This window comes from Aspergillus nomiae (genome assembly GCF_001204775.2).
Source record: "Aspergillus nomiae NRRL 13137 chromosome Unknown contig00011, whole genome shotgun sequence".
Classification (NCBI taxonomy): domain Eukaryota; kingdom Fungi; phylum Ascomycota; class Eurotiomycetes; order Eurotiales; family Aspergillaceae; genus Aspergillus; species Aspergillus nomiae.
Genome location: NW_015378066.1, coordinates 16,333 through 43,982, shown reverse-complemented (window position 1 = coordinate 43,982; position 27,650 = coordinate 16,333). Strand labels below are relative to the sequence as shown.

The following is a 27,650-nucleotide window of genomic DNA, read 5'->3' as shown; positions in this document are numbered from 1 at the left end:
GAAAGAAAAAGAATAAGAATAAGAAAAAAGAAAAATTCATGACCCCAGTTCCATCCAGGCTGAACGAGCTTAACGAGATAGGGCTAATGAGTCCGGAAACGGCAATTCTCTTGGCACGCTGAGGGAAAATACGACAATCCTACTGCGTACGACTCGAGTCTACTGGCGTTTAGTCCGATCCTCGCAACGGCACTTCCAGGACTAGTCTCGAGCCGAGTGTCGCGGTGCCAATGACGCTATACACGGCGGGTGGGATGATCGTTTAGCAGCAGATTGGACGTCGATCCGGATGGGATCGACGGCATCAGCGACCGTTCAGCAGACTGATTGCCAAGGGATTGGCGCAACCCCTCACTGGAGAACTGCTCCAACTGCTAACTGCGAATCTGACCGTGTCGATCATTCAACCAACGGACTTTGCAAACCCTGCTTGCTTTCTTCATCACTCCCCATTCATCCAAGCTTCCAATCACTCTCTTCCTCCCCTCTCTTTTTTTTTTCTTTCTCCACTTCTCCCTCTCATTAACAACCAACCCCCGGTTGTAATGATGAAGATATCGTTGCGCTATCAGTAGTTATCTAAAAACGATCTCCCGTCTACCACTGGTGTTGCACGGGTTGCAATCGTCGCCAACATGTTAACTGCGTGGAGACGGTTTTTCCATCCGTCGGTAAACGACGACGTGTCCAGTCCCTCGTCGCTGTACGACGAGAAATGCGGCCAGCTCGAGGTCAATGTCACGGAATCCAGTCCGCCAAAAGCGACTGGCGCGGTCAAAATCGAGGCTGTGGAAGCTGTGGGCGGCCGGAAGGGACGATATCTCCTCTATATCGGGTATGTCCACAATCCTATCTTAGTACTCCTGTTTGCATCCCAAATGCTAACCATCTCATACCGTGCAGCTTGGTCATGGTTATGATCATCTTGTGGGTCTTGCGACAACCTTTCAAGCCCTCTGGGTAGCTCTAACATCCGTTTAGTGAACTGGACAACTCCACCGTAGGAACTTATCGCAACTTCGCAACCTCTGACTTCAAACATCTTTCTGTGCTGGCCACTCTCAACACGGCCGCCAGCATCATTACCGCAGTAAGTAAACCGCCGATAGCCAAAGTGTCGGACGTCTTGGGGCGGGCCGAGGCATACATCTTTACCATCACATGCTACATTCTATCATACATCCTCTGTGCATCGTCCAAGACGTTCAGCATCTATGCGGGTGGCTACGTATTCTATTCCGTTGGCCAGGCCGGCACGGCCATCCTCAACTCCACCGTCGTGTCCGACATCTCGTCCATGCGCTGGCGAGGCTTTGTCTACAACATCCTGTACATCCCCTTCCTGATCACGCCGTGGGTGTCGGCATTCATCGTCGACAGCGTCGTCAATGGCATTGGCTGGCGCTGGGGCATCGGCATGTTCGCCATCCTGATGCCCTTCTGCGCCAGTTTCATCATCGTCACCCTCCTCGTTTTCGAACGACGCGCCAAGCGGTCTGGCCTCATCCTGACGGAGAAACTGAATCTCTTCACCTTCTGTTCGCGGATCGATCTGGGCGGCATCAGCCTTTTGAGTGGCGGATTTGCGCTCGTCCTGATCCCCATTACGCTGGCCGCAACCACATCCGATTGCTGGAAGACACCGTGGGTCGACGCCCTGATTGTGCTGGGCGGCATCGCGCTGGCCTGTCTGTATCCGTACGAGAAGTACTTCGCCCGCCACCCGGTCGTCCCCACCCACTACTTCCGTACCTTGTCCGTGGGGGTCTCCATGGCCTTGGCCTGCGTGGACAACATTGGGTTCGGAACCACCCAGACCTACCTGTACGTCTGGTCCATGGTGTCCCACAACTTTTCGCCCCGCGACGCCCAGTTTCTCAACTACACCAACAGCGTCATGCAGGCGCTGGTGGGGATGGGCACCGGGCTGCTCATGTATCGGCTGCGGTCCTACAAATGGATCGGCGTGGTCGGCGCCGCCATCCGCATGGTCGGATACGGAGTCATGGTCCGTCTGCGCACCAACGAGAGCTCCGTCGCCGAACTGTTCATCGTCCAGCTGATCCAGGGTGCCGGCAGCGGGATGATCGAGACCATTGTCATCGTCGCCGCGCAGATCTCCGTGTCGCATGCCGAACTGGCCCAGGTCACGTCGCTCATCCTGCTCGGATCCTTCTTGGGCAATGGCATCGGCTCAGCCATCGCCGGTGCCATTTACTCCAATCAGCTGCGCGACCGCCTGCGTTTGCATCTCGGACACAGTGTCGATGAGGACACCGTCGTTCGCCTGTACAACTCCATTACGGATACACTGCCGAACTGGGGGACGCCGGAGCGAGATGCGGTTAACCGAGCAGTACGTTCACCTATCTTCGTTTGCTGTGTGACTCGAGCTATTCGCTAACTTTCATCCAGTATTCCGATGTCATGGGGTATGTCTCTTGGGGTTGGTTCAATGACGCATGCTGACAGTCGCAGGTACATCACGATCGCCGCACTGGCGCTCTCCGCTCCCGTCGTCATTCTCTCTCTACTGATACCGAATAAGAGGCTCGGGTACGCGCATATCCCTCACTCTGTTTACAATACTTGCTCTAACCGGCCTGCAGCGACGGACACAATCTGGTCCAAGAGAACCAAAGCGACGATTCTGCTTCCTCCGACGAAACCCTGGTGGATGAAAAGACCTGCAGCCGATAATTCTAATGCCGCGACATGTGTGATGCTGATGCTGATGACTATACATTAATGAGTGTACATATGGGACTATATACTTCTTGATACCTAGACTAGGAACATTACTCTCCAGCTTCCGTTTTTTCAAAGACCCCAATTCAAATCTTTCCCGGCGACCCAAGCACACAGAAGAAGTCCCTGTCCGGCGTGCTGTCGAGGGCATTCTTGACTAGGTTCCAGACGTTCAAATCATACGCCTCACCGATGTGACCCACGGGGTCGAGCGGACATTTTCCTTGCACGTAAATATTGTTGGCGCCGTCCACCCACGACGTCTCATGCGGCGTAACCATCTCATCGAACTTCGAGACAATGACCGTCAGGGTGTTGCCCGGCTGCAGGATGGGCTGGCCGTCATTCAATCGCTGCACGGCAGCCCCGTCGGGACCCAGCTCGTCACACGCGGGACAGCCAAACGTGCTCAACACCTCGCCCACCACTTCCCGGGAAACATTTCCGAAGAGGTATGCGAGGTTGTACAGGCCACCGAAATTGGTTCCGTGCGTCGGGGGCGCGATCGCCACAATCTTATCGACGAGGTCCGAGACCCCCTGGAATTTCGGCACATAGAGCGACTGGAATGCGCCCTCGGAATGCCCGACCAGATCGACCTTCTTGGCGCCGGTTTTGTCCGCGACTTCGCGGATGTACGCGGCGATTTCGCCGGACGATTCGCTGATCGAGCGCAGCCCGCCCAGCAGTGGGAAGCCGTCGTAGGCGCCGTAGGTTTGCGCGTAGGTGCAGTAGCCTTGGTTCTGGAGCCAGTATTGCAGGAAATTCAGGTCTTCGTAGTAGGTGGCACCGAGACCGTGGAGCAGGACGACTGGGTTCGGGTGCTCCTCCGTCAGTTCGCAGTTGAAGTCATTGATGCCGAACAATGCCGCCGCAGACGGGGTGAGAAGGGCGGCCAGGGGAAGGAGGGAATGGAACTTCATGGCGGCCAATTATTGTAATCCGATTGTCTTCAAAAGAGTGTGAGTATGCAGGCCAAGTGAAAGTGTATGTACAAACGAAGGAAGTAGAGGTACGATGAATGTCGACAAACGAGGGAAGTTCGGTGAATCGCGATCCAGTCAAGGTACCAATGTCGCCTTTTAAATCAAAAAAGGAAAAAAGCAAAGCACCACGGAAAAGTGCACCGACCAGCATTCCTCAGCTAGAGTGGGCCTCGCATTGTGAAAAACAACAAAATAGATTATGGATCCGATTAGGAGAATAGCGATCGGCTTCAGGAACCACACAAATCCATTCGTTAGGGTGGAGTCTGCGATCCAAACTCAGCACTACCGCTTAGGGCCGCCGCTATTCCACACTATTGGAAAATTTTTGACCAGTTCCTTGCATGGCATTGGCTCGAGCGAGCCTCGGCCGGGAGCCTAGAAGTAAGACAGGTTACAGTGCATTTCCTGTCAGGTGTCATGGCTGGTCTCCGTTTGTCTGGTGAGGTTGAGGTAATTGAGGTTGAACTTACAAACGTCTCAAGGCGGGAATTCAAGGCAGTTGGATGACAGTCACGTTCCAGTCATCTGTCTTTGGCTCTCCAGGCGGGATATATATTGCTCCATCCATCTTTCCTCTACTTACGCTTCTAGTCTTCATCAAGACTCTTCGCTGTATTCAATAGCTAGCTTTTCTACCCTTCCTGTTACGATGGCTACCTGGTTTTGGCTGTCTTCGAATTCTTTCATACACATTCACCTTACAGCTCCTGAGAACTACACATTGCCCAACCAAAACAGGAACACTACATGCTTCCCCCTCAATTCCCCGGTAATGCTCTGCATTTTCCTTTGACTAGACCCTCAACGTGAAAGGCAAATGCTGGAACAACATGACATAAACTGCCTTAGCATGCACCAGAGACCGATTACTGCCAGGGCAGCAACTGCACCGACTGAACGGAGTCCAATGTCCTCATCAACTTCTCAGCTGGCGGTGATATCACCTTAAAACAAGAGACCCGGATCCACAGCCATCGCCGATCAAGCAACAAAACCCTCACCTAGCTAGGTTGCTTGAGCTACTGCACCTTATTCGCGACACTCGATCCTTCGGTATACATATCCTGTCTCCTACACGTGCAGTTAGATAGTCATACTGGCTATCTATACTCGCTGTCTCGTGCTGTATATATTTTCTTATTATTAAGCTTAAGCAACCCATCCTTTGAAACCAAGATTCCAATTTTCACATCCTACATACCCACGGCTATCCACGATCGCAGTACGCCACTCGATATTCTACCGTGGCAATTGTGATGATGAAAAGGACAGGTATGAAGACCGTGATTGACCAAGTCTATGAGCCTTGAGCATCTATGTCTCCGGTATACTTGATACAACATCCAAGATGAACGCCCCTTCCGCGGAGGTACTTAGTGGCACAAGTTATCCCGCTGATCCAGATCAAACATTAGCCTCGAGCATCTTTCCTCGGTCCATAAATGATCATTCGTGCAGACGGAAGATAGGTATGAAGTGTTACTTGTCCAGCGAAATACAGCATGCTAGCTTTCTTTCTTAGCAAGGAATGACACGAACAATAGTATCCACTATTCTTTTCATGAAGCAAACATGCCGGATTCTAGACATTGCCTAACCATTGTCCTCTGCACTTTTGTTTATCCGATCCACGTCGGTCCTGCTATCGCTACCGGAATTGGTGACGGCCCAAGCGATGGCGGCAACGGTGATACACCCATGGGCGACAGTTCTGAACCTCCCACTTGGCAGGATACCACTGAGATCTGGACCTGAGCCGAGACCATGCAACAGACCCCTGAGCTCAACTAGGAGCTTAAAACTGTTACAAATCAGCAGTTCTATCCTCGGGCATGAGATAATTCAACAAGATCCCTGGAGCCTAGTCGCAATGCAAGGTCATGGGCCAGTTGTCTATCTTCCTGGCTCCTTAAGATGCTACAGCTTAACCCGACGTCTTCGCCCTTGGTCATGTACAATGACAAGAGGAATGGCTTACTCAGTCGCGATCACCAAATTTCCTTCACCTTTGCCCTACCTGTCACGAGAGCCATGTACAGGGTATATCTTGCCGCTGACGCTTCACGGACCTACTGTGATGCCGGTCCTTGATGATTAATGTACGCCAAACCCCGATATGTATAGTACTTTTGAGAGTACTTTGCCTAGCGAAACTTTCAAGCATCCAGCCCAGTATGAGGTTTGAACGAGAGGCAGCGCAAGGCGCGTAACACACTCCAAGCCATTTCCGGTCCCATTTGACTGCGCCATGGTCTCCCCAGAACTGGGAAAACATTCAGGCTACTGCAGGTCCTTCCCCATTCATCCTGTACTCGAACTGAGAGGTGGACGCCCTTTATCAGATACTGATCACTGCTCTCTCAGTGTCGTCAATAAAACTACCTAGCATATGATAGGCTTGTGAGAACCCACACAATTTGGGAGATCATGGTCGTACAATGCCACACAATCCAAACGGAGACGGACATCGCATGGGAATTGGCTGCGCAAGAGCGGCCCCGTCAGGATAGGCCAATAACACCCGAAATACGTCCCCGGCGTCCCTTGAGGCAACTCCCTCCGCCGAAGACGACCACACCCTTAATACACTAACATTTACCGACACGGTATTCGATTTCCCCGAGATACCCAAGTCTTCAAAGACTCTCTGGTCGATGACCTTGCACGATACAAGTACAATATTTACCTTGGTGACAATGAGCTTTCGAGTGACGATAATCTTGAACGAGGGGCCGCCTTTATTACCCAATGTTTATTGAAGGGGGGAGTCCCCATCTGCATTTTCGATCTCAGCATATGCGATCTCCGAGGATGTCTATTGTGACTTCAGCTTCGTATATCCTGCCTACAATCCTTCGGCTGGTGAGTGAAGATGCCATCTCGCACTGATGCCCGAAAGTGAACGGAATAAATCTGGCATTGCCGGCCAAATCTAGACAAATAGGCCCCTTTGCATCCACCTTAGCATTTTGGATGGTACAGTCATGGACAGTATGTCACTATTCAACACCTAAAGTTGACAACCAATAACGACATACAATTCAAGAGGGTTTCCGCCGACCAACCAAGGAGGCATGAACAGGGTGGAGTTCAAGCGAACGTGACAACCCACTTACATCCACATCGCCCATCCCACAAGGCGTCCTCTAGGGTCGAATAGCTCAGTCCGTAGGTTTTGGCTCCGGAGGTACAGTGGACCCAGGTACTGATCACTGCCTCAGCCAACAATGTCGTCAATGATATTGCCCAGCTGATGGACAACCTTACGAGAAGCGAGATCAAGCGAGATGTCATCGTGGTGTGGTGTCATGCAATTCACACCGAAATGGATATTGTGTGGGACTCAACTGCTCCAGGCGCCCCCGCCAGGGTCGGCCAGATATCATCCAGCGTGAAACGGCTGAAGAGGCATTGCCAACCGACGAAGCCATGCCCGCAGAGGAGCTTACATCCCCTTAACACTTTCCCCGCCCATAACACCGCTCAAGTAAGGGTCATTGGAAGGGACTTCCCAATTTCTGCCTCCTATAGTAATCCTCCCTAGAGGTCCAATCGCAAGACCTAGGGCGACTTGAACACCCTTCTTCCGGAACTCGCCGCCCATATACCAGGCTCGGTCATAGACAAGGGATTTATTCCAGCTCGCACCAACGTGAATCCCACTGGGATAGTTATCCACGAAGTCAGTATACCGGACTCCATTTCCTGCATCCTGAAAACACAATCCAGGGAATCCCAGACGAGGGATTTCGGCAATAACCAAGGGACCTTTGCTAAAGCATCAACAACTCTCTCAAACGGGCCCATGTACCATCTATGACGTCTCAAAGACTCTCGTGGACGGATTAACTCCTATGGAACACGGTTCCCTTCTAAACACCCCACTCTAGTATTGGCCTCGACAACTAAGCGGGACAATGTGGTTGAAGCCTTCGAGGGCCGGCCTGTGGGCGAGTTGTATAACAATACCAAGCGGGCGCCAGGTATTCATATTAGTTCACGGCATTTCGGATATGTCTGAAAGAACGGCTAGACCACATGACGATGCAGGTCTGGTGCTTTCAACCGCCAAACGAGAACTTGGACATCGTCAGTGCAGACCACTAAGTAGCCGGCTTTTATCAAGATCCGATGTCACCTGTAGGCGACTCCTATTTCGCTTTCCCTCTTTAGAACATAGGCGAGCAGTATATCTGCCCTCGATCACCCGATTATCACCCCAGACGCGAGATGCACAGGGAGGATAGAAGCGAAACCACCTGCTTCTGGCACATCGACGTGGCTAGTATTGGAACAGCTATTGAGCTGATTGAGTCATGGCTTCGTCTTATGGTCTCTGAGGTTCGGAAAAGTACGGCATATTGTCTGAAATGAAATCCTAATCCGAGGCGAGGCGTCTCTTATCCGACAGCTCGGGCCCGCCCACAACGGACATTATCAGCTGTATGATATTTAGAGGCTTTGGTGTTTGAATTGTTATTCACTGTGCTACCATGCAATATAGCATTATTAATCAGTGCCTTTATGGTACTTCTTCGACAGTTTTCAAAGGAATTGGTGCATTTCAACATTGGTTCAGTTGATCGCCTTGTGGCTGTTCTATGGATTGTTTTTAGCCGGTTTGTGTGTTTGTGTGTGGAAGAGAGGGAGAGGGGGGTTAAAAATCTCCCAAGAGTGATATTTAAGGTTAACTGTCATTACGAAACATTGTCCAGGCAGGTTGGATCTCGTTATTCCCTCAAGTCGCTTGGTTTGGTCAATGGTGAAAATATCGGGTATAAATTAAGTCGTCAGTATCCGAAAGAGCGGCATGGTTATTGTACAAATGGATTATCCTTCTCGTTAGAATCGTCAAGGATTGTGCCCCTCCGACCCTGGTCAGGAAACCTTGCTCGCGCAGGAAAAATTAACAATGACTTTTAAGTAAGGTTCATATCGCTCATAAGTTCGTTCCGGGAAAACATTAGCTTTCGTGCCTGCGATCGCCAACGTATTCATCCTAGTTCTATACAAGAGCCCCCGCTCAAGCTTTCGGCGGTGATCCGGCCCGAGGGGATAGCTCTGACATGCCACTTCCCCAGAGTCCAAGCGAATGGCGCTTTTCGACCAGTTTCAATACGTCGTAGATGAATCGTCGTTCAGGTCCGCCGTCGGGGAATACCTCCCAGGCCACGCGCACGGGGAAAGCGAGCCGGTTGATCATGTTGCCCGGCGCCGTTAAGATGTACCATTCGAGAGTTCGGCAGATGCCGCAGCCCAGAGCATATTGCTGCGCCGGCCCCACTCGTTCGTCGTCCGGTCGGGTGTCGACCGTTGATAGAATGAGCCGTGAGGTGTAATATAGACACATGGTTTGAGCGAGACGTAGATTGGGGTAGACAAATTTGGTCGGGGTGATGACGGCACCGGTACGGAGATCGCGACAGCGAAAGAGGGGAACTGATCGTTGGGTTCCGCGGGCACCTCCTGGGGCGGCCCGTCCGGATAGGCATCGACCCAGTCGGTTTTCCACTGGAGGAACCGGCATGTGAGGTTGGTAACCCCATTCCACAGTGCTGCCTGTTTCACGGTGACCTCATGCGCACTGGGGACCCCGGACTGTAGCGTGGCCTCCAAGCGTCGTATTGCGCCAACAGGGATGGCACCTCGACCGTGAGATCTAACAGGTAGTGCAGGATATCTTTCTGCGTCGTTCCAGCCGACCAGGGTACATTGATCCAATCCTCCTCTGCGAGAAATGAAGGCTGACGGGTGACGAGGGCCGCCCCCACCTGGGACGCATTAGTCCACGGCTCAACATGGCCTATACTTCGCCAAACCAACTTACCCAATACGGACGTAATTCGGTGAAGAGGAGGTGTTCCACTCCGTAAATATGATTTTCAGGTCCGCGGTGTTCGATTAAACGCACAGCACCATGCACATGCGCTGACAGTGATGCTTGCGTGGTTCGTTCAACACTCTAAAATTGACCGATAAGTAATAAAAACCGTACAATGAAGAGCGAGATTGGTACCTCAAAGGCCATCAAAAGGATGACCGTGGCCAGAGTGGATTCAGCCTTGCTCCGCTCTGGGTCCTGCAAGGCACTCTGTAGATTCCGCAGGACACGTCCATACAGCGGAGAGCCTGACTTTTCAATTCGCGGGTCCTGAACGGACCGACCAAAGAAGGCTACCGAGACCGCTTCATATGCCTCCATTAGGATCGGCGAGAACATGCGGATTTCCGCTGCGCGTCGCAGCGCTCCCGCCTGACCCGACTTGATATCAACTTCCGGGCTAAAAGCATCAATAAATCGCTCAATGAACACATCCAGCATCGGGCTGGACGAGTTGTTTATGCTAATGATCGATGAGGACGATGAATCCTCACTGCTTTCCGATGGGCTGCGGCTGAAATCGAAAGTTTCTGACCGGTGTGAGGCATGGTAATCGGTATTTCTGCTGCTATCGTCACTGCTCTCATCCGGGGAGCGTTGGTGGAGAAAGGCTACATGGGCCCAACCGAGTTAGCCTGCCCTGCACGGTATTGGACTGGCGCACACGCCATCTCACACCCACCTTCTGTTCCTTCGAGCTCATTCGATCCGCTGGGGCCAGTACGGAGTTGAGTAATTAGTCGATCGACAAGCTCCAGCGGGGCCGAGCGTATGGTCGCAAACAACTTTTGTAGCTGGGTCTTACGTCGCTCCGATCGGTGCCGGCGCTCTGGAGTACGACCCAATGCCAAGTCAGAGAGCCATGGTCCCATGATCGTGATCTGTCATGCGAGAGTGGGACACCTACCACCGTTGTTCAAGCGGGCCGTTAAGTCGCGGATCTCCGCCCGTAGATGTCGGATCTCGTCTGCTTGACTGATGGGCTGGGGATCCTCGTCCGTGCCCGGTTCATACACGCACTTGGAGGGATAGCCATGGGCGCAACATGCATGACAGGGTTTGACGCGGTCACACTATCGTGGATCGTCAGTTTCACAACGCGTCGCGGGGCGCCCGCCGGGGCAGGGTTGGTTGTTTGCGAGCCGATAAGGGAAATGAAACATGATTATGAAATTATTATATTTCATTTTCATTATAATTAATTGGTATGGGATTGGCCCACGGTGCTAAAATGAAGCTCAGACCACGATCGGTTCGGGACGTACCTTGACCTTGCGCAGTCGACACACCCTACAGGAGCGAACCTGACGAGGGGTTAGAGAGGGTACGACCGCGGTTCTCTTCTCCCGAGGTAGTTCGGACACGAGCAACGCTCGAGAATCATGGGTAATCATGGGAAGAATATGGGGAGGGTCCGATGGTCGCGTCGCGATCCCAGAGTCAGTCGGAGGAATGGGAAGGTCGGGTTCACCATGGGTTGGAGCCAACGGTACGGCAGGATCGAAGCGAGCGAGATCAGGACGAACATGTCCGAGAGATTCCCTGCTTCGCTTACAGCAGCGTTGATCGCTGGCGGCCAATAACGGAACGGCATGAGCGGCGCCGCGTCAACGGCGTCATGACGATGTGGGTTCAACGGTGCGACAACTCATCCATCCAACATGTGGTCCTTTTACCCCTGTCAAATGATTCATGTTCCAGAACCGTTGGATCCAGGACCACCCAGCTTGCGATTTGCTGTCAATGTTTTGCTGTCAAGGGCTCAACAGAGTTTGTGCGAGCCTCGAATTCTGTTTTTGTTGTTTATTTGCGGTTTGTCTCCGCCTGTGGGCCCCGTGACCGAGATGACCTTCCACATCGGGTAAGCGCCTCTTCCCTTTCCAGCTGGCACGGGTGGGTCACACGTGACATTCTGGTGCCTGAGGAATTCAAGGTGGGCTACCTTTGGAGGTGACCGACCCACATATAGAGCATATAATGTCTCTCCTTCCCAGTTGACTTTTACTTCGGTCAATTCTATCGGCAAGGCCAATTATGGGCCTTGTACTTGACTCGTCATCAGGCCAAGCCTGAATTTTCTCCACCGCAGTCACCCAGCACCAATGGCGAATGGTTTAAGTTTGGAGACTTCCGACGCCCAGTATAACGGACAGTGACCCTGACACTGTGAACTGTGTATGATGAGATTAAACGTGAAACTCTTCATATGGGATATCAAGGAGTGTTCGTGTCACTTTTACAGTCTTGTTTTAACCGTAGTCTATTTGAAAGGCGAAGTGATATACTGGCACCGGGGTTTAATACTGATTACTACAAGATTATACAAACCCCCAACGGTCATATGTTTCATGCAGATATATACTTAAGATCTGTACGTCAAATTGGCATAAATGGTCACCGCTCCAGCCTACAAGAAGTAAATGAGTGTGTCTCCTGCGCTATGTAGGAAGTAGATATTAACCAAGTTGATCGGTCGGAGAAATACTGGACTGGTCTATCCTTGTATGTGCTGAAGGATATAGCCAACGTCTGCTTCGTGCGATACCTCCTTCCATTGGTTTTTAAGGTAGTCGCTTGACCGACAATCGTATCCCTGTCTACGGTATAGGTGACTTTAAACAGTGCAATGTAAGGTCCACAAGTTCTGCGAGAGTAAATTTTTTCTAAGAAAAAAAAAATAAAATCGTAGGTCCTGGTTACGCTACTCCTTACCTCTCGGTGTCAAGGTCTTGGCATTCGACCAGCGAGGATTGAATACAGTACATTGGTGCAGACCTCGAAGGCACCGTTATGTACAGCAGTGAGTTATACGGATTGACGAGAGGACTTGCTTGAGGTCCTCGGCAGGTCGATGACTCATGATAATGTGATCTGGCTGAAACCCCGCTTCTGTAAATGCGACGCTATTCCAGGCCACCCTCTCTCCTGTACTCCTCCAAAGATCCACAAGGCCTGGAAGTCTGAATCCGCTCGATTTCTCAGCTAGAATGTCCAAGTATGGCACCAAATTCGGCCGCGAACGTCGTAGAAGTTGTTGCTCGTCCGACTACCGGGGTGGGGCTCCCACATGAGTCTCCCAAGCTCTTGTCTTGGAAGTGGACCGTTGGTGAGCGATGGTGGCACCGTTCAAAGTACCACCCTACCTACCCAACTGGCCGCGCAAATATACTAACGGGGTCTTAGTTACACGGGTGCTCTCCTTTGCAACACCGCCGCCTTCATCCTCCCAGCCCTCTACAGTACGCTTGTCAAGATCTGGGTCGCGAATATTGACGCCTCCTTCGTTGTTACAACGGACGTCTACACTTACATCGGCACAGTCGCAGAGGTCCTGAACGAGGGGCTGCCGCGCGCGGTATGGGTCACCATTGCAGATAAGGAAGCACGATCCTTAGAGTCGCGCCTGGGCCTAGCACATACCTTGGTGATATTCCAAGCATTCCTTGGACTGATTCTCAGCATCGTGTTCGCAGCTGCTGCTCGAGAATTCTCATCAGCGTTCGTCCCGCATGAAGTGCGCGAAGCAAGTATAGCATATGTGCGCATCAGCGCCTTCTCAGCCTTCAGCTCTGCGATCGAAATCAGTATTTCGAATGCAACCCGCGCCCTCGATAAGCCAGATGTTCCGTTAGTGATCAGTTCTATCAAGGTTGCTGTCAATATCATTTTGGACTTTCTGATTATATCCAAATTTCATGTGGGCGGCTGGACGCCGGATCTCAATATGCAGGCTGGAATCCGCCTGACCTGTGATATGGTCGCGGCTGTTTCTGGTCTTCTGTATTTTTTCATCACTACCAGTCTCAAGCGAAATGGCCGTCGATTGTGCTGGAGGAGCGAGGTACCGAACGTGCATGCGTTCTTGGTGCTCCTCAAACCTGGGGCTATCACATTCATTGAATCCGCAATCCGCAATGCCTTATATCTTTGGCTTGTTGCTGGGGTAGTCGCCATGTCCGCGGACTATGCGACGGCATGGGGGGTGTTTACAACAATCCGGTGGGGTCTAATAATGGTACCAGTTCAGGCCTTGGAGGCGACTACTCTCACCTTTGTGGGCCATTCTTGGGGAGAGTTGAAGCAAAGAGCCGACACTGAACGTTGGTCATGGATGAGCCTTTTCGGTACTGTACTCTAGCTTTGTGTCTTTGAGGACTGGACAGGAGCGCTCATCCTCTACAGTGGTCACTCGACCAGCAGTTCTCTCGGTTATGATAGTTCTCGCAGTCGAAATACCCTTACTTATCTTTATGTCGCTGTACGGCTGCGAATCTTTCGCTTTCTGGCTGAGCCAATCAGAGCCTGTGTCAAATATCGTCGCGCATATGTGGCGCACCATCGACTGGTACGTCCTCACTCTACTTTGAATCTACCCGATACCTGCCATCAAGGTCGCTAAGAAGATCAGGTGCTACATCCTATATGCGATATCAACCCAACTCGCCGCCATTCTGCTAGCCACCCAGACCCCCTGGTACCTCGCGCAGTCCCTATTTTCTAACATCTTCTACGTTCTCCCCTGGGCAATCGTGTGCCAAGTAGTTCATCTAGATTCCGACAACGCGTGGACATACCACAGTCTGGTCTTTGGGGGCAGCTTGGTGTTCTCGTTTGTTGATATTTTGATCTTTGACATAGGTTGGGCGTGGAGGTTCACCAGGGGGAAGCTGGATGTTAATGCCGTTTGACTCTGGGGTCAGCTTCTTAGATTTTCGAACGACTTATTTTTATCCATTGACTGTTCCTTTGATGCATCCCGCTTACAGCACTTTGGGGATAATTAGGAGTGATAGGGATGGCTGAGCAGAGCATAGGATGTCGCATTGAGTGCAGATTGAAATTGCCGACCAAGAACCGTGCCAATTAAGATTGAGGCCAGCTTGGTCACTGTGCTGGCTTAATACGGCCACCATTGAGAAAAGTAAACTCATGCAGTGGGGACGTGGTCGATAGACAAGCGTCTGATCGTAAGAGTCTCTATAGGCAGGTCCATGTCTAAGGCATGGAAAAGGGTACGCCATGCCTCTTTTACACCTATCAGTAGCATACTATCTGGGAAGAAAAGGAAAGAAAGAGTATGAAATAGTTCAATAACTCCGGTATAATTATTTTCCCTTACTTAGACAAGCACAAATGATTTACTGGGGCGAATAGTAGGTGCTATTACCCTTGTCTTGCCCTAACCAGACACTCCGCACAACGGGATATAGACCATACTTGGTATAGTCCTTAATTGAAAGCGGTATGTAACATTCTACACAGAATCCGCCAAAACTCCGGTGCTCACCAGAACACGCTCCCCGACGACCGCATCGCAACTGCAGCCACTACAACACCCACCACACTTCCAATCCCTGCCCATCGCATCAACCCCTGTTGGATATGGTACTTCCCCGTCCGTGCAATCGCCTCCGAATCGTTAATCCGAGGAAAGGGCACATCGGCCGGCACCTCGACGCCCAGCGCCTCACACAACGGCGCCCACCCATCGCCAACGTGGAAAAACACCAACCGATCCTCGGGAACCACCTGCTTCAACCACTCAATATGCAACTCATACGTCTGACGATCCGGCCTCGACGCCGCATACAACCGTACCCACTGCGCACCTATCAAGTGGATATACTCGACAAAATGCCGCATCCCCGGCACCGGAAGCAGAATGACCCGCAGAAACCACAACGTCGCCATACTTCTCACCTGGTCGATGCTTTTCGCCCACGCGTCCGGGTCGCGCACGGTGCAGATGACCTTGGCGTCGGGATACAGCTCCAGCAGCTCGGGGACCAGTTGCGCGCCCGGCGAGTCGGTGATTGCGGCGTATCCGTCCAGTCGCTGTTCCAGGAGCTGGAGGGTGAGCTGGCGGTCTTGGGGGTTGGGGCTGAGCCAGTGACGCAGGATTCGGATCCAGGATTGGATCTCAATGGGCGGTCCCATGGTGGTTTGCGTGCCGGCGTGGTAGATGGGCCCTTGGAGCAGGATGTTTAATGCGGCGCTGAATGACGCCGTACCCGTGCGTGGGAGTCCTGCTCCGATGACCTGGATTTTGGTCCCTGGATAGGGGGTTGAGGGTTGCTGGCCCATCTTTTGGAGGTTGGGTAAACGGTGGGAGTGTTTTCTTTGTCTAGATTCAAAGAAAGGAGGATTTGTACACCCACGCGGCAGGATCACCACTCAATATCCACGGTGTGCGGTGTGGAAGACATTCAGCAAACGGGGATGAGGAGGGAAAATATGGAAGGGGATATCTCCCAGTTGAAAGACCCTGACAACCCCTGGATCAAAGAAGTAGACGCACAGGCAATCGCCATGGTGCAACATAGCCTCGCCAGTCAACTTGGGATGCAGACTAAATGCTTGGCTTCTTTCCGACCCACTTTAGGTATCGATTGATGCGATGGAGCCAATCATCTGCTCAAATCTTCATCAAAACAGACATCGCGCTAAGAGTAAATAAGGTTGGTGCGTTGTGAGATATCTCAGATGCCTAGCCCAAGGCTAGACTGGAGGACATATCGACTCTTGACTACGATGACCGTCGACTAATTCATAACTAATTTTGCAGAATCAGTTCACCATAACAAAAATAACTACACTTCATACGCATCTTTCAATGAAGCCCACGAATTCAACTCAATCAGTTCTATTCACATGAAGCGCATCAGCTCATCGCTCGTCTAGCACTTGGTATATCTATCATAAACAAAAGGCAAACACCAGAAATGCAGCGATCTATCGGCCACCCTGGTCTAATCCAGCAAAATTATGTTCGGGGAATATAAAGAACAACAAACAATCAGGTATTATAGGGACAATTAGAGAAGGAAAGGGGATGGTGTTTCACCCCACCCACAATAGTGGCCCGGCCACATTACTCTGCCTGCTTCGAGGCCTTGGTACGCAGCTTCATGAGAGCGTACACAAGGGCATACGAGCTGAGGGCGAACAGAGCAACAATAGCCGCATCGCGCCATCCGTAGTAGTAATCCTTCAAGTTGACGCTGAGAAGATAATCGCTACCCCGGGTATATTGACACACGCGGCAACCGGATGTCGCGTCCGCATCGAGGAGATTCATGCGGGCGCCCATGCCCTGCATAAACTCGGTGAGGTACTCGCCGCACGTGGTGCCATTCGGGGGATCGAACAGGGCGTACTCGGAGTCCTTGCATTTCACCTCCACGTCAAAGATGGTGAATGTCATCATGCTACCCATAAGATAGTTGAATGGGTTCATCCAGTAGATCCAGTACCGCCAGAAGGCCTGGATCTGTTGGTAGGGAACCATGACACCACAGAAAGAGGCGAGGGTTCCAATGATCACTGGGTTAATAAGGGAGGCAAAAATCGCGTTCGGCGCGTAGGCGGAGATGAATTGACCGATTCCGGTGTAGACGAACTCGTACATCAACATAACGAAGAAAACAGCACCGGACTTATTGGAGTCGGTGGGGAAGCCAACCGTGTAGTACCAACACGCGAAGTAAAAGACGGCGCAGAGGCAGAGGTAGGGGATTTCCGATACAATCAGAGCGGTCACGAAGGCAACCCACGAGTACATCTTTGACTTCTTCTCACGGGCGTCATAGATATCTCGACGTTCAAGGAACAGGGGCTGAAGTTGATTGATGACACCGGGGGCAACGAAGATAAAGTTGAAAATGGTGAAGAGACGGAGCTGCATAGAGTGGACTGAATCGTTGATCATCCAAAAAGAGAAGCCGTTAAACAACGCAGATCCAATATGAAGGGCCATTTTATTGTTGACATAATCGGTATTCCGGTACAATGCCACACACATACGCTGGCTCACCAACATGATCTGTGTCGCAAGGCTCGTGGCGAATTCTCGGCCGTCATCAAACGTACCAGGGGGCTTTGATGCAGCGTCACTAACGATTCGGTCAAGCTCCTGGATGGAACGCTGGTTCTCTGGAGACTCCAGCCAGACCTTATTCCAATCACGACCCTGAGAGAGGGTACCAGAGACGACATCGATCATATGCTCAGCAGGGTTCACATTAGGTGGGCACGCAGCACCATAACGGCCGAAATAGTCCTTGACGGTCTGGCCATTGTCACCAATGTCACCGAAGTAGACCATTTTTCCACCTCTAGCCAAAAGAAGCAGGGTATCGAATTCGGCAAACAGCTGAGCGGAAGGTTGATGAATAGTAACTAGAACAGCCTGGCCAACATCAGCCAGTTTGCGTAGGAAACGGACAGTGTTGTATGCAGATTGACCATCAAGACCTGACGTCGGCTCGTCCAGGAAGATCAGAATGCTCGGCTTTGAGACCAGTTCCACACCAATGGTGACACGCTTACGCTGCTCCACGCTCAATCCGGCACCAACACGGCCGATCAGCGTGTCAGCGATATCATGCAATTCCAGAAGCTCGATGATGGTATCCACATATTTCAGTTTCTCATCATCAGGAACATCACGTGGCTGACGGAGCAAGGCAGAGAACTCGAGAGCTTCACGCACGGTTGCAAACGGTTCATGGACATCAAGCTGTTCACAATAGCCTGCAGAGCGCTGGAAAGAAACTGGCAAGGGTCGTCCGTCAACCATAATGGAACCATGGATGGTTCCTTCAGTCTTTCGCTGAGCCAATACATCAAGCAGAGTGGTCTTTCCAGCGCCAGAGGAACCCATCAGGGCACCCAGCATGCCAGGCTTGACCCAACCGTAGACATTATCAAGGAGCACACGGTCACCAGTGGGTGTTTTCACGGTATATGTCAAATTTTTCCAGGTGAAGACGGACGTGTTGCGGACCAGTTGGTTGTCAAGATCATCACCCTCCTGAGAGCTGCCATCGTTACGCTTCTTCTCTTTCTCGTTTACCTGGGACTCTTCATCGAAGCGGGCAATCTGGTTGTGCTTATCCAACCTCTCGCGTGGAATCAAAAGCGTATTTCCACTTTCTGAAGCAGCCTTCCACCGGGAAGTGGCAAAGATGGTCACGGCCACGAATAAAGCCCACCAGGCCCATAGGATACCGAAGTTACGCCAGACATGGTTGTGGCTGTAGGACAGTGAAGCCAGGTACTGGTCACCGGTCACATAGTTGTTGCCTTGTATAGCGCCACCAACACCAGCACAGGATTGATGATCGGGGACATTTTCATACCCAGGACCAGAAGGAATGAGGTTGGTGGCCACGCAAGGAATGATCTTGCCGTGGAACTCGCTCGAAAGGAGGGCATCAAACCCGTATGCAAGGGGATTAATCCAGTAGATCCAGCCAAACCAGGGATGCATCTGCGGCTTCGTGATCATATAGCCTGTGTACATGATCAGGGCAGAAATGAGGAAACCGGAAACCTTGGACGCGCCATCGAATGTCGTGAAGAGTGCGCCAACCGCACGGAACAATGCGGTCATAACCTATATAGTGCAATTCCGTTAGCCCAATGCTGCACTTCAAACTTTGATGATCAGATTGCATGCGGGTGCCCTTACCATTGTCACAGCAAAAACCAAGATCCAATAAGTGAAGAAACCAGACGCACTCATTGTGAGGCCCACCATGAAATAGACCACAAGGGAAAATATGCTGATCTGGAACAGGAGGACCGGGATATCGGCAGTGATCTGAGCGATACAAAAAGCAGCGGGGTGGAAGAAAGCGAAACCTTTATGTTTGACCAAAACCGGCCGACCACTGAATGAGTCGGTCACTTCAGACATGGACAGCAAACTATTATAAAGCAACGAAAAGAAAAGAGCACCAGATTTGACAAATAGACCTCCCGAGTTGTTGGGCGCATTGTAAAACAGGGATCCTGCAATCAAGGCCTGGGCTAATGTCGACACCTGTTTGATGATAAAAGTGGCTTTATCACCCCAAAGGATCTGGTACTGACGAGCGATACACGCCTTAACTTGCTGCACAAAATCGACCGTCATCGGGCTGCCCTTCGGCAGCTTCTTGCTCCTGTCGTGCGAGATTGCCATCTCGAAGTTCTCGGTGCGTTCCCGGGCGAGATCGGAGTCGGGGTAGTCGTATTCTGCCATCATTTGAGTACGGAGGGGAGACTTCTCATACTCCGTCAAGAGCATATCGGCATTTCGAGGGAATCGGTTCTCATATCCAGGCCGGATCTTGCGTTCCGTGGGAACAGTCACACCCGTCAGGAAGTCCGCTACGTTAGACCCCTCGCGGCAGACGAAACCCAGGTCCTCCATGAAGGGCCTTGCCTGAGACATAGGCCCGTAGTAAACCTGCTTGCCTTCATCCAAGACCAGTACCTTATCGAACAAGTCATAGATTCCATTGCCCGCCTGGTAAAGCGTGACAATAGTCGACAGGCCCATAACATCTGTCAAGGCTCGGATGGCTTTGGCCCATTCGAGAGCAGTGCTGGCGTCTAAACCACGTGTACTGTTATCCCAGCAGAATACTGACCCACGAGAGGCCATACATTCTATGATCGAGACACGTTTGCGTTCACCACCGGAAACACCTCGAACATACTCGTTACCGACCTTCGTATCGTTTGTGTGCGAGATTCCCATGGCTTCCAGCAAGAACTTTTTCATTTCCAGGCGATACGCTTCCGCCGACTCGACGCCTTTGGGCAGATTGAAAGGAATCTTGAGCCGGGTTGCGAAGTCCATTGTCTGACCAACTGTTAGGGTGGGGAAGAACAGTTCTTCTTCCGTATTCATGACAATTTGGCCACAATAACGATCGGCTTCTTTATGAGTGAGCGAGCCAAAGCGGACGTCACCCTCCACCGATTTATACCCGAGTCGTCGATTCGCGAGCATCTTGAGTAGTGTCGTGCAACCTGAGCCTGGCCGACCTAATACGAGAAGCATCTCCCCCGGTTTCACGCAGCCATGGCTGTTCTGAAGAATCGAGCGGAGTGGCGGTTTGTTACGACCATCTTTGATCTTCTGGGGGATGTTGAACTGGGATAGGAAGTTTTCGTTGACGGCGGCCTCGGAACTAACCACTTCGACGTTGACATTCTTCCAGGTGACGCCGAGTTCACGACCCTTGAAACCAGATGCCACGTCTCGTTCATGTTGCTGTTTGACTTGTGGCATCAGGCTCCAGTCTTCGGCGCGGCTGACGTTGGCAGGGCGGGGGGTAGCGCCGACTCATCACCCATCACCGTAGCTGTGCTGTCGGTATCATCTCTGTTGTCCGAAGGCGGTGCCTTCGGGTAGTAGTCCTGGCCCTCCATGACTTGAGGGAAGCTTAGACCGCAATCAGTCTGGACGAAGCTTTCCGGCGAGGTTGACACCAAGAAAGAAAATCTTCCCTCACGAAGATGGGACGGACAAGGAAGTATATAAGCACATTGCCCTCGGGTGGGTCTGAGGGCTTGAAACCAGACCGGCACCGAGTTCACATCCAAGCGACCCACCAGGCATGCATCGAGGCTCCAGCAAGCTCCATAGTTTATTGGGATTGATTAGGCGACTCATCTTGCTTAGACGTGGCCAGCCAGGTTCTTGTCGCGGAAAAGGAGTGAAAAAAGTCGATATTCCGAGCGGTGGGGCCCGAAGCCAGTGGTTATCTCCGACAGGTTCTGTCTCGTCTCAGCTTAACCAATCAACGGATGAGAATGGGGTAACGTTCAAGCTGACATGGAAGTCCCCTTCCAGAATTTGCGTGTCGAACGGCAAACTCATTTGTCGATCAGGAATCTTAGGGTTGGATAGTTTGGGTTCGGAGTCGGTCCTCAACCGACCGACCGGGGCCAATCTCGTTTTCCCTTCCGATGACTCAGCGGCTGTCGGGGCATCGGCGCCCTTGATTGGCTGGGAGGAGCGTTCAACGTCCGAATGCTTCCGCTGAGTCAGCGGGACTTCCCTCTTTTGGTTTAGCCCGGGGAGCTGTCCGACGCCTTGTCCGCTTCTTTTCCTTCCGATCTGATAATACTAATTAATCTTGATAGTCTCGGCTCTGGCGCAGAAATTTCCTTTTTCTTTGTTTCGGAATTTGCCCCCTGGTCGTCTACTTGATCCTTTCTATTCTGACGTCAGCCCATTGTTAAGCGGCTTTCGCCCATCTTCCTGTTCCTATCTATATTCCGGGCACAGCCATCACAAGCACGACAGACCCTGTAGCGGATGAGCTTATTGAAAGAGGAAATGAAACGCGCTCATTACGCATGAGATGACCAACTTGACAGGTCTACTTCCTGGGAATCCCTTGCGCAAGTACCATGTGGCGTCGGTCTCTGTTCTATGCATCTCAACTATCAACTACGATCTTGCGCAATGAAGATACAACGGTAATGATTCGCTGTCATGGCAAACTCTCAATCTGCTCGATCTACTCCGTCCTCTGTATCATGACTCACCGCCATATCTCACATGTAGACTGAACCCTCCAGTGTCATTCCACCCGCCAAGGCTAATCTTATTGGTAATTTATGTCGTAACAGACCCCATATCTCGTGTTTGGTTTAACACCGACGCTCCGAAGATTCTATTAATACTCGCATTTTTTCCCTTTTTTCCGTTTTTCTTTGTCAGCTAGTGAATTAACTAGTTAGCTACGGAGTAAACTAACGTTACTTAGGGCATTGATGGAGATTCAATGTTCAGGTCGATGTGGGCAGCTTCCGGCGCTATGCTGGATTGGGTTAGTCTTGCGAATGGACACAATCACGACTTCTAGAACGCTGGATCCTTCTTCTACTTGTACTTCTCATGAATAGCATTCCTGCGGAAGCTCGAGGACTTTCTTCATGGATCGCTCCCGGAGTGATCCGGGAGTGATCTGGCACTGACCAGAAAAGTATTCCTCAGCCATACCCAAATAACTAAGAAAGACAAGTAAAAGATGTGTCGCCAAGGCAGCATATGATCCATTTGTTTACTTCTGATCTGGCGAGACATAGTCTAGACCAAACGGAAATATACACTGTTAGGAACACAAAGGACTTGTCTGATGCTTTACTCTACTTATGATGAATCCCTCACACACTCTTGGTATTATTCAATGGCATTACGGTAGACTTTCTATAGATAATTCCTGAGCTACGTACTGCCTTGAAGCTTCTGTAGATGGTCTATTTAGCACTATGATGCTTTTCTCGACACTGATTAACATACAGTGAGTATTATTCAATCGGCTGTCAAAGAGTAAGGATTAGACTCCTTAGAGCATAGTACCATATTAAATCATATGTCAATGGTTTGAATTCTTCGCGAATATACGCACCAACCGTTTTTGGAAACTTACATATTCTCTCCTACATAAGTGTGTATCAGGGTTCGAAACTCCAACTATGTAGCTGTCAAGTGTCTAGCAATCATCTGCTGATATATAAAGAAACGAAAAGAAGTTCTTATAAATAATATATTGGTTTTGGTCATCACAGAGTTGTACGGTTTTCCTTTGGCGCTTTGGATTGCCCTGGCACAGTTGCTGTAGTTTCCCATGTCTCCTGGCTGCGATGGCAGATGTCTGGACCCTTAGGTGCTATCCCCTGCAACACACAGTCTCATAAGTGCCAGGCGGAAGTGGGTCACTGTACAAAATATGTACGGACAGTCACGGCTCATTAACCTTCAGCGCATATGGGATCAGGTGACGGTGGGGGGACACGCGTTGCGCGAATTACCCGGCGAACGGCTGATGACCTTCAGCGCAGCCGTTGTGGAGCTGGATTCTCGGAGTGATGGTCTGGAACAGGCGTAGAGGAAGAAGTGGAAGGAATTCACATAATGTACCCAACTGTAGTGGATCATGAGATGTATTAATTTTCTGTGCCCATTTCTTCCTCCCCCATCTCTCACTTTAAGTCAGTTGACCATCTAAAACCTCCTTTCCGTCGTATCCCAGGATCCCCCAGCAGCTAAAGGATCGGTGCAGGCATGAGACGATAGGGACTAAATTATGGTAGGTGTTGGCGCACAGCCACACAGCCACACCTGTAGAGAGTCCCGTGCCAAAAGGAGGCTCTCTCATATCCTCCCTCCTTGTTTCGCTGCTTCTCCATTCATCAATAAGCAAGTAACCTTAGCTTTTGATGTGGAGCTGCAAAAGGTGGAGATGCTGGATCAACTAAGAGATATTCTTTGTTTTATGCTGGTAGTTGACCCGGTTAAAAGGCCCTCTGCCTTATCTATATTAACGTCAAGAGAGCTTATGGCATTAGAGAAGGTTATAGGCGTATGATAAAGTTGATGCGAAGGATCCTAACACCGTCCAATGAGAAGGCGTTTCGTAAATTATAGAGCAGAGGGCTCAAATAGTCCATGGTAGGAGTATTTGTAGGCAATGTTGTATGGGATCTGCTGGCTCTGCATTTCACCCAAGGTCACACCGGGAGATAGTTGCGGAATTTTGAGCGAATGTCTGTGATGGTCAGACACTGAGGGTGCGCATCGCTTGTAGGATTTGTTAGTCTAACTGCACAAGCTGCCATTAACCTCGAAACTTGAATGTACGGGATGCAGCCTAGAAAGAGCCATCTGGATTACTGGGCAAGAGCCTGTCCGGGACTGCTCCCTGAATGCAGGGGGCCTGGAGATGCATGCAGGGGTACACCTAGGGACCAGGGGTCCGCCTTGACTGGGATAGACTACTAGTAGTGTCTTCCGATGGCAGTTGACCTAAACACGCAAGGGTATGCCGGGACTTGCTGAACCCGCGTCGCCACCATGCCGAACGCCGTTGGATCTGACTAGAAAGCAATCCATGCGTCTATCTATCGTGTTACTTTTATGAGTTCTGCCCCGGTAACCTCTCTTGTGATCGGTTCTATCGTATCTGTATGTCAGCCTCGCTGCTCAGGATAAGATGGACAATATTTTTCGATCCTTGCCCTGCCACGTAAGGGCTAGTTTTGTATTAGATAACCTCTTTGCAGGAGCCGCTCTGACTTAGGGCAACGTTTGAATTGCCGAGAACCATAAAATCCAATTGATCGAAGTCGGCATATACATATGCCTCTATTAATACAATATGAGACATTTGCACATCAAACCACCCAGTTCAGGGTTGTTCAGATCTCCACCCGACTCCAGATCAGGTCAATTACATACAACTCTTCATATCGACGCATCGCATCATAAGAACAAATAAGACCACTGGTAAAGTCCCCTCCCCTCACAGCACAATCTCTCCCTCCCCATGAGGTCTCTCAAATCCCTTCAGATACCCTTCCAAGATCTCCTCCGTGACATAAAATGCCGAGTCGCCATCCTTATCGACCCGCTCATTCCGAGCCTGAACCCTCCGTCGGAGTTCAGCAGCGTCAACATCCAAAAACACCAATACCCATCTCCCTCCCAACCCCTCAATCAATCTCTTCCACTCCTCACGCACCGCGCGGAACGCGAACGAAAAGTCAAGCACCAGATCTACCTGTCCTGCGGTTAAGGCGGTGATCAGTTCGGCCCGTAGGGCTTTTTCGGCTTCGAGCTGGTATTCCTCGCATCGTTCTTTGGGGTAGTCGACGTCGTAGAGGCCGTGGTGGGAATAGACGTAGTAGTCGATGGAGAGACGGTGGAAGGATGGATATGCAGAGACGATGGAGTGAGCCAGTGACGACTTCCCGGAACCTGATAATAGATTAGGTCTGAAGATGTGGAGAGCAAGTCCATGGGGAAAGGGGGTTCTACCTGCGATGCCGCAGGTCATTAGAACTACGGGTCGGGGATCAGCTGCTGTGCGGTGTAGGCGAGGATGAAGTTGTGTATGTGCATGGGCAGTTTTGGGGACTGTGGTGTTGACGGGAGTAGATGCCATGGTTGTGGCATGTAGGAGATTGAGCTATATTCGCTTGGTGCGGATTACGGGGTGTGCGCAGTTCTGTTCTGCACAGGATTCAATGGTTGAAGTGAGTGGTGGTCCTGGTGGATTTAGTTTTCAAGGATAGTTATGGGCTGCATCGTGAGTCATCCAGGGGATTGAACCAGTCGACTTCCAGTTGTCGAGCTTCTCATGACCATACTAGGGTTTGGTGCATGGGGGGGGTTGATGTCATAGATTCAACAATAATGAATTTGAGAGTCATGACTAGTGTAGTGATATAGCCATTCTGTACTGGGTTGTGGTATTTACAGTTCATCGATTGATTGTTGTCCTGGAGTGAGAAATATATTTCACCGCAGGGACATTGATCGAGTCCAGGGGATTAAGGGATGATCAAAGTTTACACAGACATACACATTCTTAGAGACATAAAATAGAAAAAATAGATTAAAACTCAAGCAATCAAAGGAACACAACAACAAAAAAAAACAAAAAAGAAGGAAGAGGAAAGGAAAGAACAAGAGAGGTAGGGAAAAAATCGGAAAAAAAAGATGGAGATGCGGGGAATTGAACCCCGGACCTTTCACATGCTAAGCGAACATTATACCACTAAACCACATCCCCAATTCGATGTTCAGCTTCAGAATCTTTGACATTATAAGCCAACTTAACAACCCAAAGCTGAGACAGAAGTCCATTTTGAGTTCAGAGTGTGATATCCTAAATGGGTTAGACTGACAGTGGCGCAAGTATAAATGTTAACGAAGGACGTTAACTTCCAACGACGAAATTGCATATATTTGCTCAATCTCACATATGAAACAAAGCCGTGCTTTGCCAGCCCAATAGCATACCAAGTCTCTGCATCTAGACCCTGTTCTACGCTAGATCCTCCACACCGGCCAAACGCAATCCATGCGGAAAACAATGTCAAAACCTTATGACAAAGTCCTCACCTTCTGGTTTGGCCAGAAAGGCTCCCAAGAGTATCTTCAACAAAAGCCATTTTGGTACGGAAGTCCCTCCGACGACGCCTACGTTCGCAAGCACCTTGGATCCGACTACGCAGCCGCCAAAACAGGGGCTCTCGACGCCTGGAAGTTGGACGGCCAAGGAGAGGGTGCGCTAGCCCTAATCCTTCTCCTAGACCAAGTCCCCCGGAATATCTTTCGCGATACCCCCCAAGCATATGCAACGGACTCCAAGGCAGTTGCTGTAGCCCGATATGCCGTGGACCAGGGTTGGGACAAGAATATGCCTGCGATCCAGCGACGATACATGTATTCGCCGTTCAACCATTCAGAGGACCTGAAAGATCAGGAGATGTCGCTGAGGCTATTCACAGAGCTGGGGGATAATTATCATTTGCATTGGGCAAAGAGCTTTCACGACCAGATCAAGCGAGATGGGAGGTTTGTGCATCGTGATCGGATCTTGGGGCGATAGATTATTTGTCCGGTGATATACCCTCTAGTGCCATGTCTATGGGTATTATTGAATACACCGCCATCAAAAGGATCTATTCGTGCCTCCAGAGTATCAGCGCGAATAGGAGGACATGCGGGTCTCCAACCGAAAACCTCCACACCCTGTTCTAGTGACTGCCGGCAATGCGCCAAAGCACCAGCCTAGCTTGGCATACTGATTTTAGAAACTAAAGATTGTAATCAGTGTAAGATCAATAAGAAAAAAATGTATGAAGGGTAGATCCTATGTTACTACATGACCTACTTGGGCGATAACTCGAAGCGTTAGACAATGTCCAACGATATGGTATTCACAGTTATCCCTGCAATACATCAATACTCAATTGCTCTGCCGACTTTCTCCATGACAAGATGTTCGGTACCGACAGGAGACTCGCTCACATTGAAACACGATGCGAGAACCCTTGGGGCAGGGAAGTGTAGAACATTTCTCACCTAGTAAGACATCCACTAGTGGTAATTTGAGTTGGAAGGCAGCGGAACTTCTCTGTAGATTGACTTGTGTTCAACGTTACCAAATTCGACGAGATCAAAGTGCTACCAAAGTCTTATCTTTCTACGAAGGAAGCTACTTGTCATTACGTTCCCCAAGAAATTGCTGGTAGGAAAGGGACGATCCATCGCGGGCTTACTAAACAACACTAACCCCAACTAGTATAGCCCTAACAACAGCACTTCAGGCTTCCATACAGGGATAGGGACGACTAAGAACCCTTGGATCTGCGAAACAACCTTATCTGACCTGTGGCAAGGTCATTGAGATCTCCAGCGAGGAACAGCTGCTGCTACGACATAATAAAGAGGCAAA

General features: G+C 50.6%; 8 protein-coding genes across 8 annotated transcripts; 3 read left to right on the top strand and 5 right to left on the bottom strand.

Moving 5' to 3' along the window:
• Positions 1-635: 635 nt before the first annotated feature.
• Positions 636-2,700, top strand: ANOM_001286 (siderochrome-iron transporter; the record flags this gene model as incomplete). Its single annotated transcript, XM_015546543.1, has 6 exons — positions 636-835; positions 904-927; positions 982-2,356; positions 2,416-2,432; positions 2,479-2,556; positions 2,610-2,700. The coding sequence occupies 6 exons, from the start codon at positions 636-638 to the stop codon at positions 2,698-2,700; spliced, it is 1,785 nt and encodes a 594-aa protein (XP_015411560.1).
• Positions 2,701-2,834: 134 nt separating this feature from the next.
• ANOM_001285 (esterase/lipase family protein) lies at positions 2,835-3,671 on the bottom strand (the record flags this gene model as incomplete). The annotated part of the gene is made up of 1 exon (XM_015546542.1): positions 2,835-3,671. The coding sequence occupies one exon, from the start codon at positions 3,669-3,671 to the stop codon at positions 2,835-2,837; it is 837 nt and encodes a 278-aa protein (XP_015411563.1).
• A 5,024-nt stretch (positions 3,672-8,695) lies between these two features.
• On the bottom strand, positions 8,696-11,012 carry ANOM_001284 (Zn(II)2Cys6 transcription factor; the record flags this gene model as incomplete). The annotated part of the gene is made up of 6 exons (XM_015546541.1): positions 8,696-9,508; positions 9,565-9,699; positions 9,754-10,229; positions 10,301-10,447; positions 10,526-10,691; positions 10,884-11,012. 6 exons carry the CDS (start codon positions 11,010-11,012, stop codon positions 9,302-9,304), a joined length of 1,260 nt encoding a protein of 419 aa, XP_015411562.1. The 3' UTR covers positions 8,696-9,301.
• Positions 11,013-12,615: 1,603 nt separating this feature from the next.
• ANOM_001283 (uncharacterized protein) lies at positions 12,616-14,306 on the top strand (the record flags this gene model as incomplete). The annotated part of the gene is made up of 4 exons (XM_015546540.1): positions 12,616-12,749; positions 12,802-13,742; positions 13,801-13,963; positions 14,027-14,306. 4 exons carry the CDS (start codon positions 12,616-12,618, stop codon positions 14,304-14,306), a joined length of 1,518 nt encoding a protein of 505 aa, XP_015411557.1.
• A 595-nt stretch (positions 14,307-14,901) lies between these two features.
• Positions 14,902-15,702, bottom strand: ANOM_001282 (sulfotransferase family protein; the record flags this gene model as incomplete). Its single annotated transcript, XM_015546539.1, has 1 exon — positions 14,902-15,702. The coding sequence occupies one exon, from the start codon at positions 15,700-15,702 to the stop codon at positions 14,902-14,904; it is 801 nt and encodes a 266-aa protein (XP_015411556.1).
• Positions 15,703-16,489: 787 nt separating this feature from the next.
• Positions 16,490-20,683, bottom strand: ANOM_001281 (putative ABC multidrug transporter; the record flags this gene model as incomplete). The annotated part of the gene is made up of 2 exons (XM_015546538.1): positions 16,490-19,015; positions 19,091-20,683. 2 exons carry the CDS (start codon positions 20,681-20,683, stop codon positions 16,490-16,492), a joined length of 4,119 nt encoding a protein of 1,372 aa, XP_015411559.1.
• Positions 20,684-24,707: 4,024 nt separating this feature from the next.
• Positions 24,708-25,349, bottom strand: ANOM_001280 (AAA family ATPase; the record flags this gene model as incomplete). Its single annotated transcript, XM_015546537.1, has 2 exons — positions 24,708-25,162; positions 25,223-25,349. The coding sequence occupies 2 exons, from the start codon at positions 25,347-25,349 to the stop codon at positions 24,708-24,710; spliced, it is 582 nt and encodes a 193-aa protein (XP_015411558.1).
• Positions 25,350-26,282: 933 nt separating this feature from the next.
• On the top strand, positions 26,283-26,801 carry ANOM_001279 (DUF924 family protein; the record flags this gene model as incomplete). The annotated part of the gene is made up of 1 exon (XM_015546536.1): positions 26,283-26,801. The coding sequence occupies one exon, from the start codon at positions 26,283-26,285 to the stop codon at positions 26,799-26,801; it is 519 nt and encodes a 172-aa protein (XP_015411512.1).
• Between the last annotated feature and the right edge of the window lie 849 nt (positions 26,802-27,650).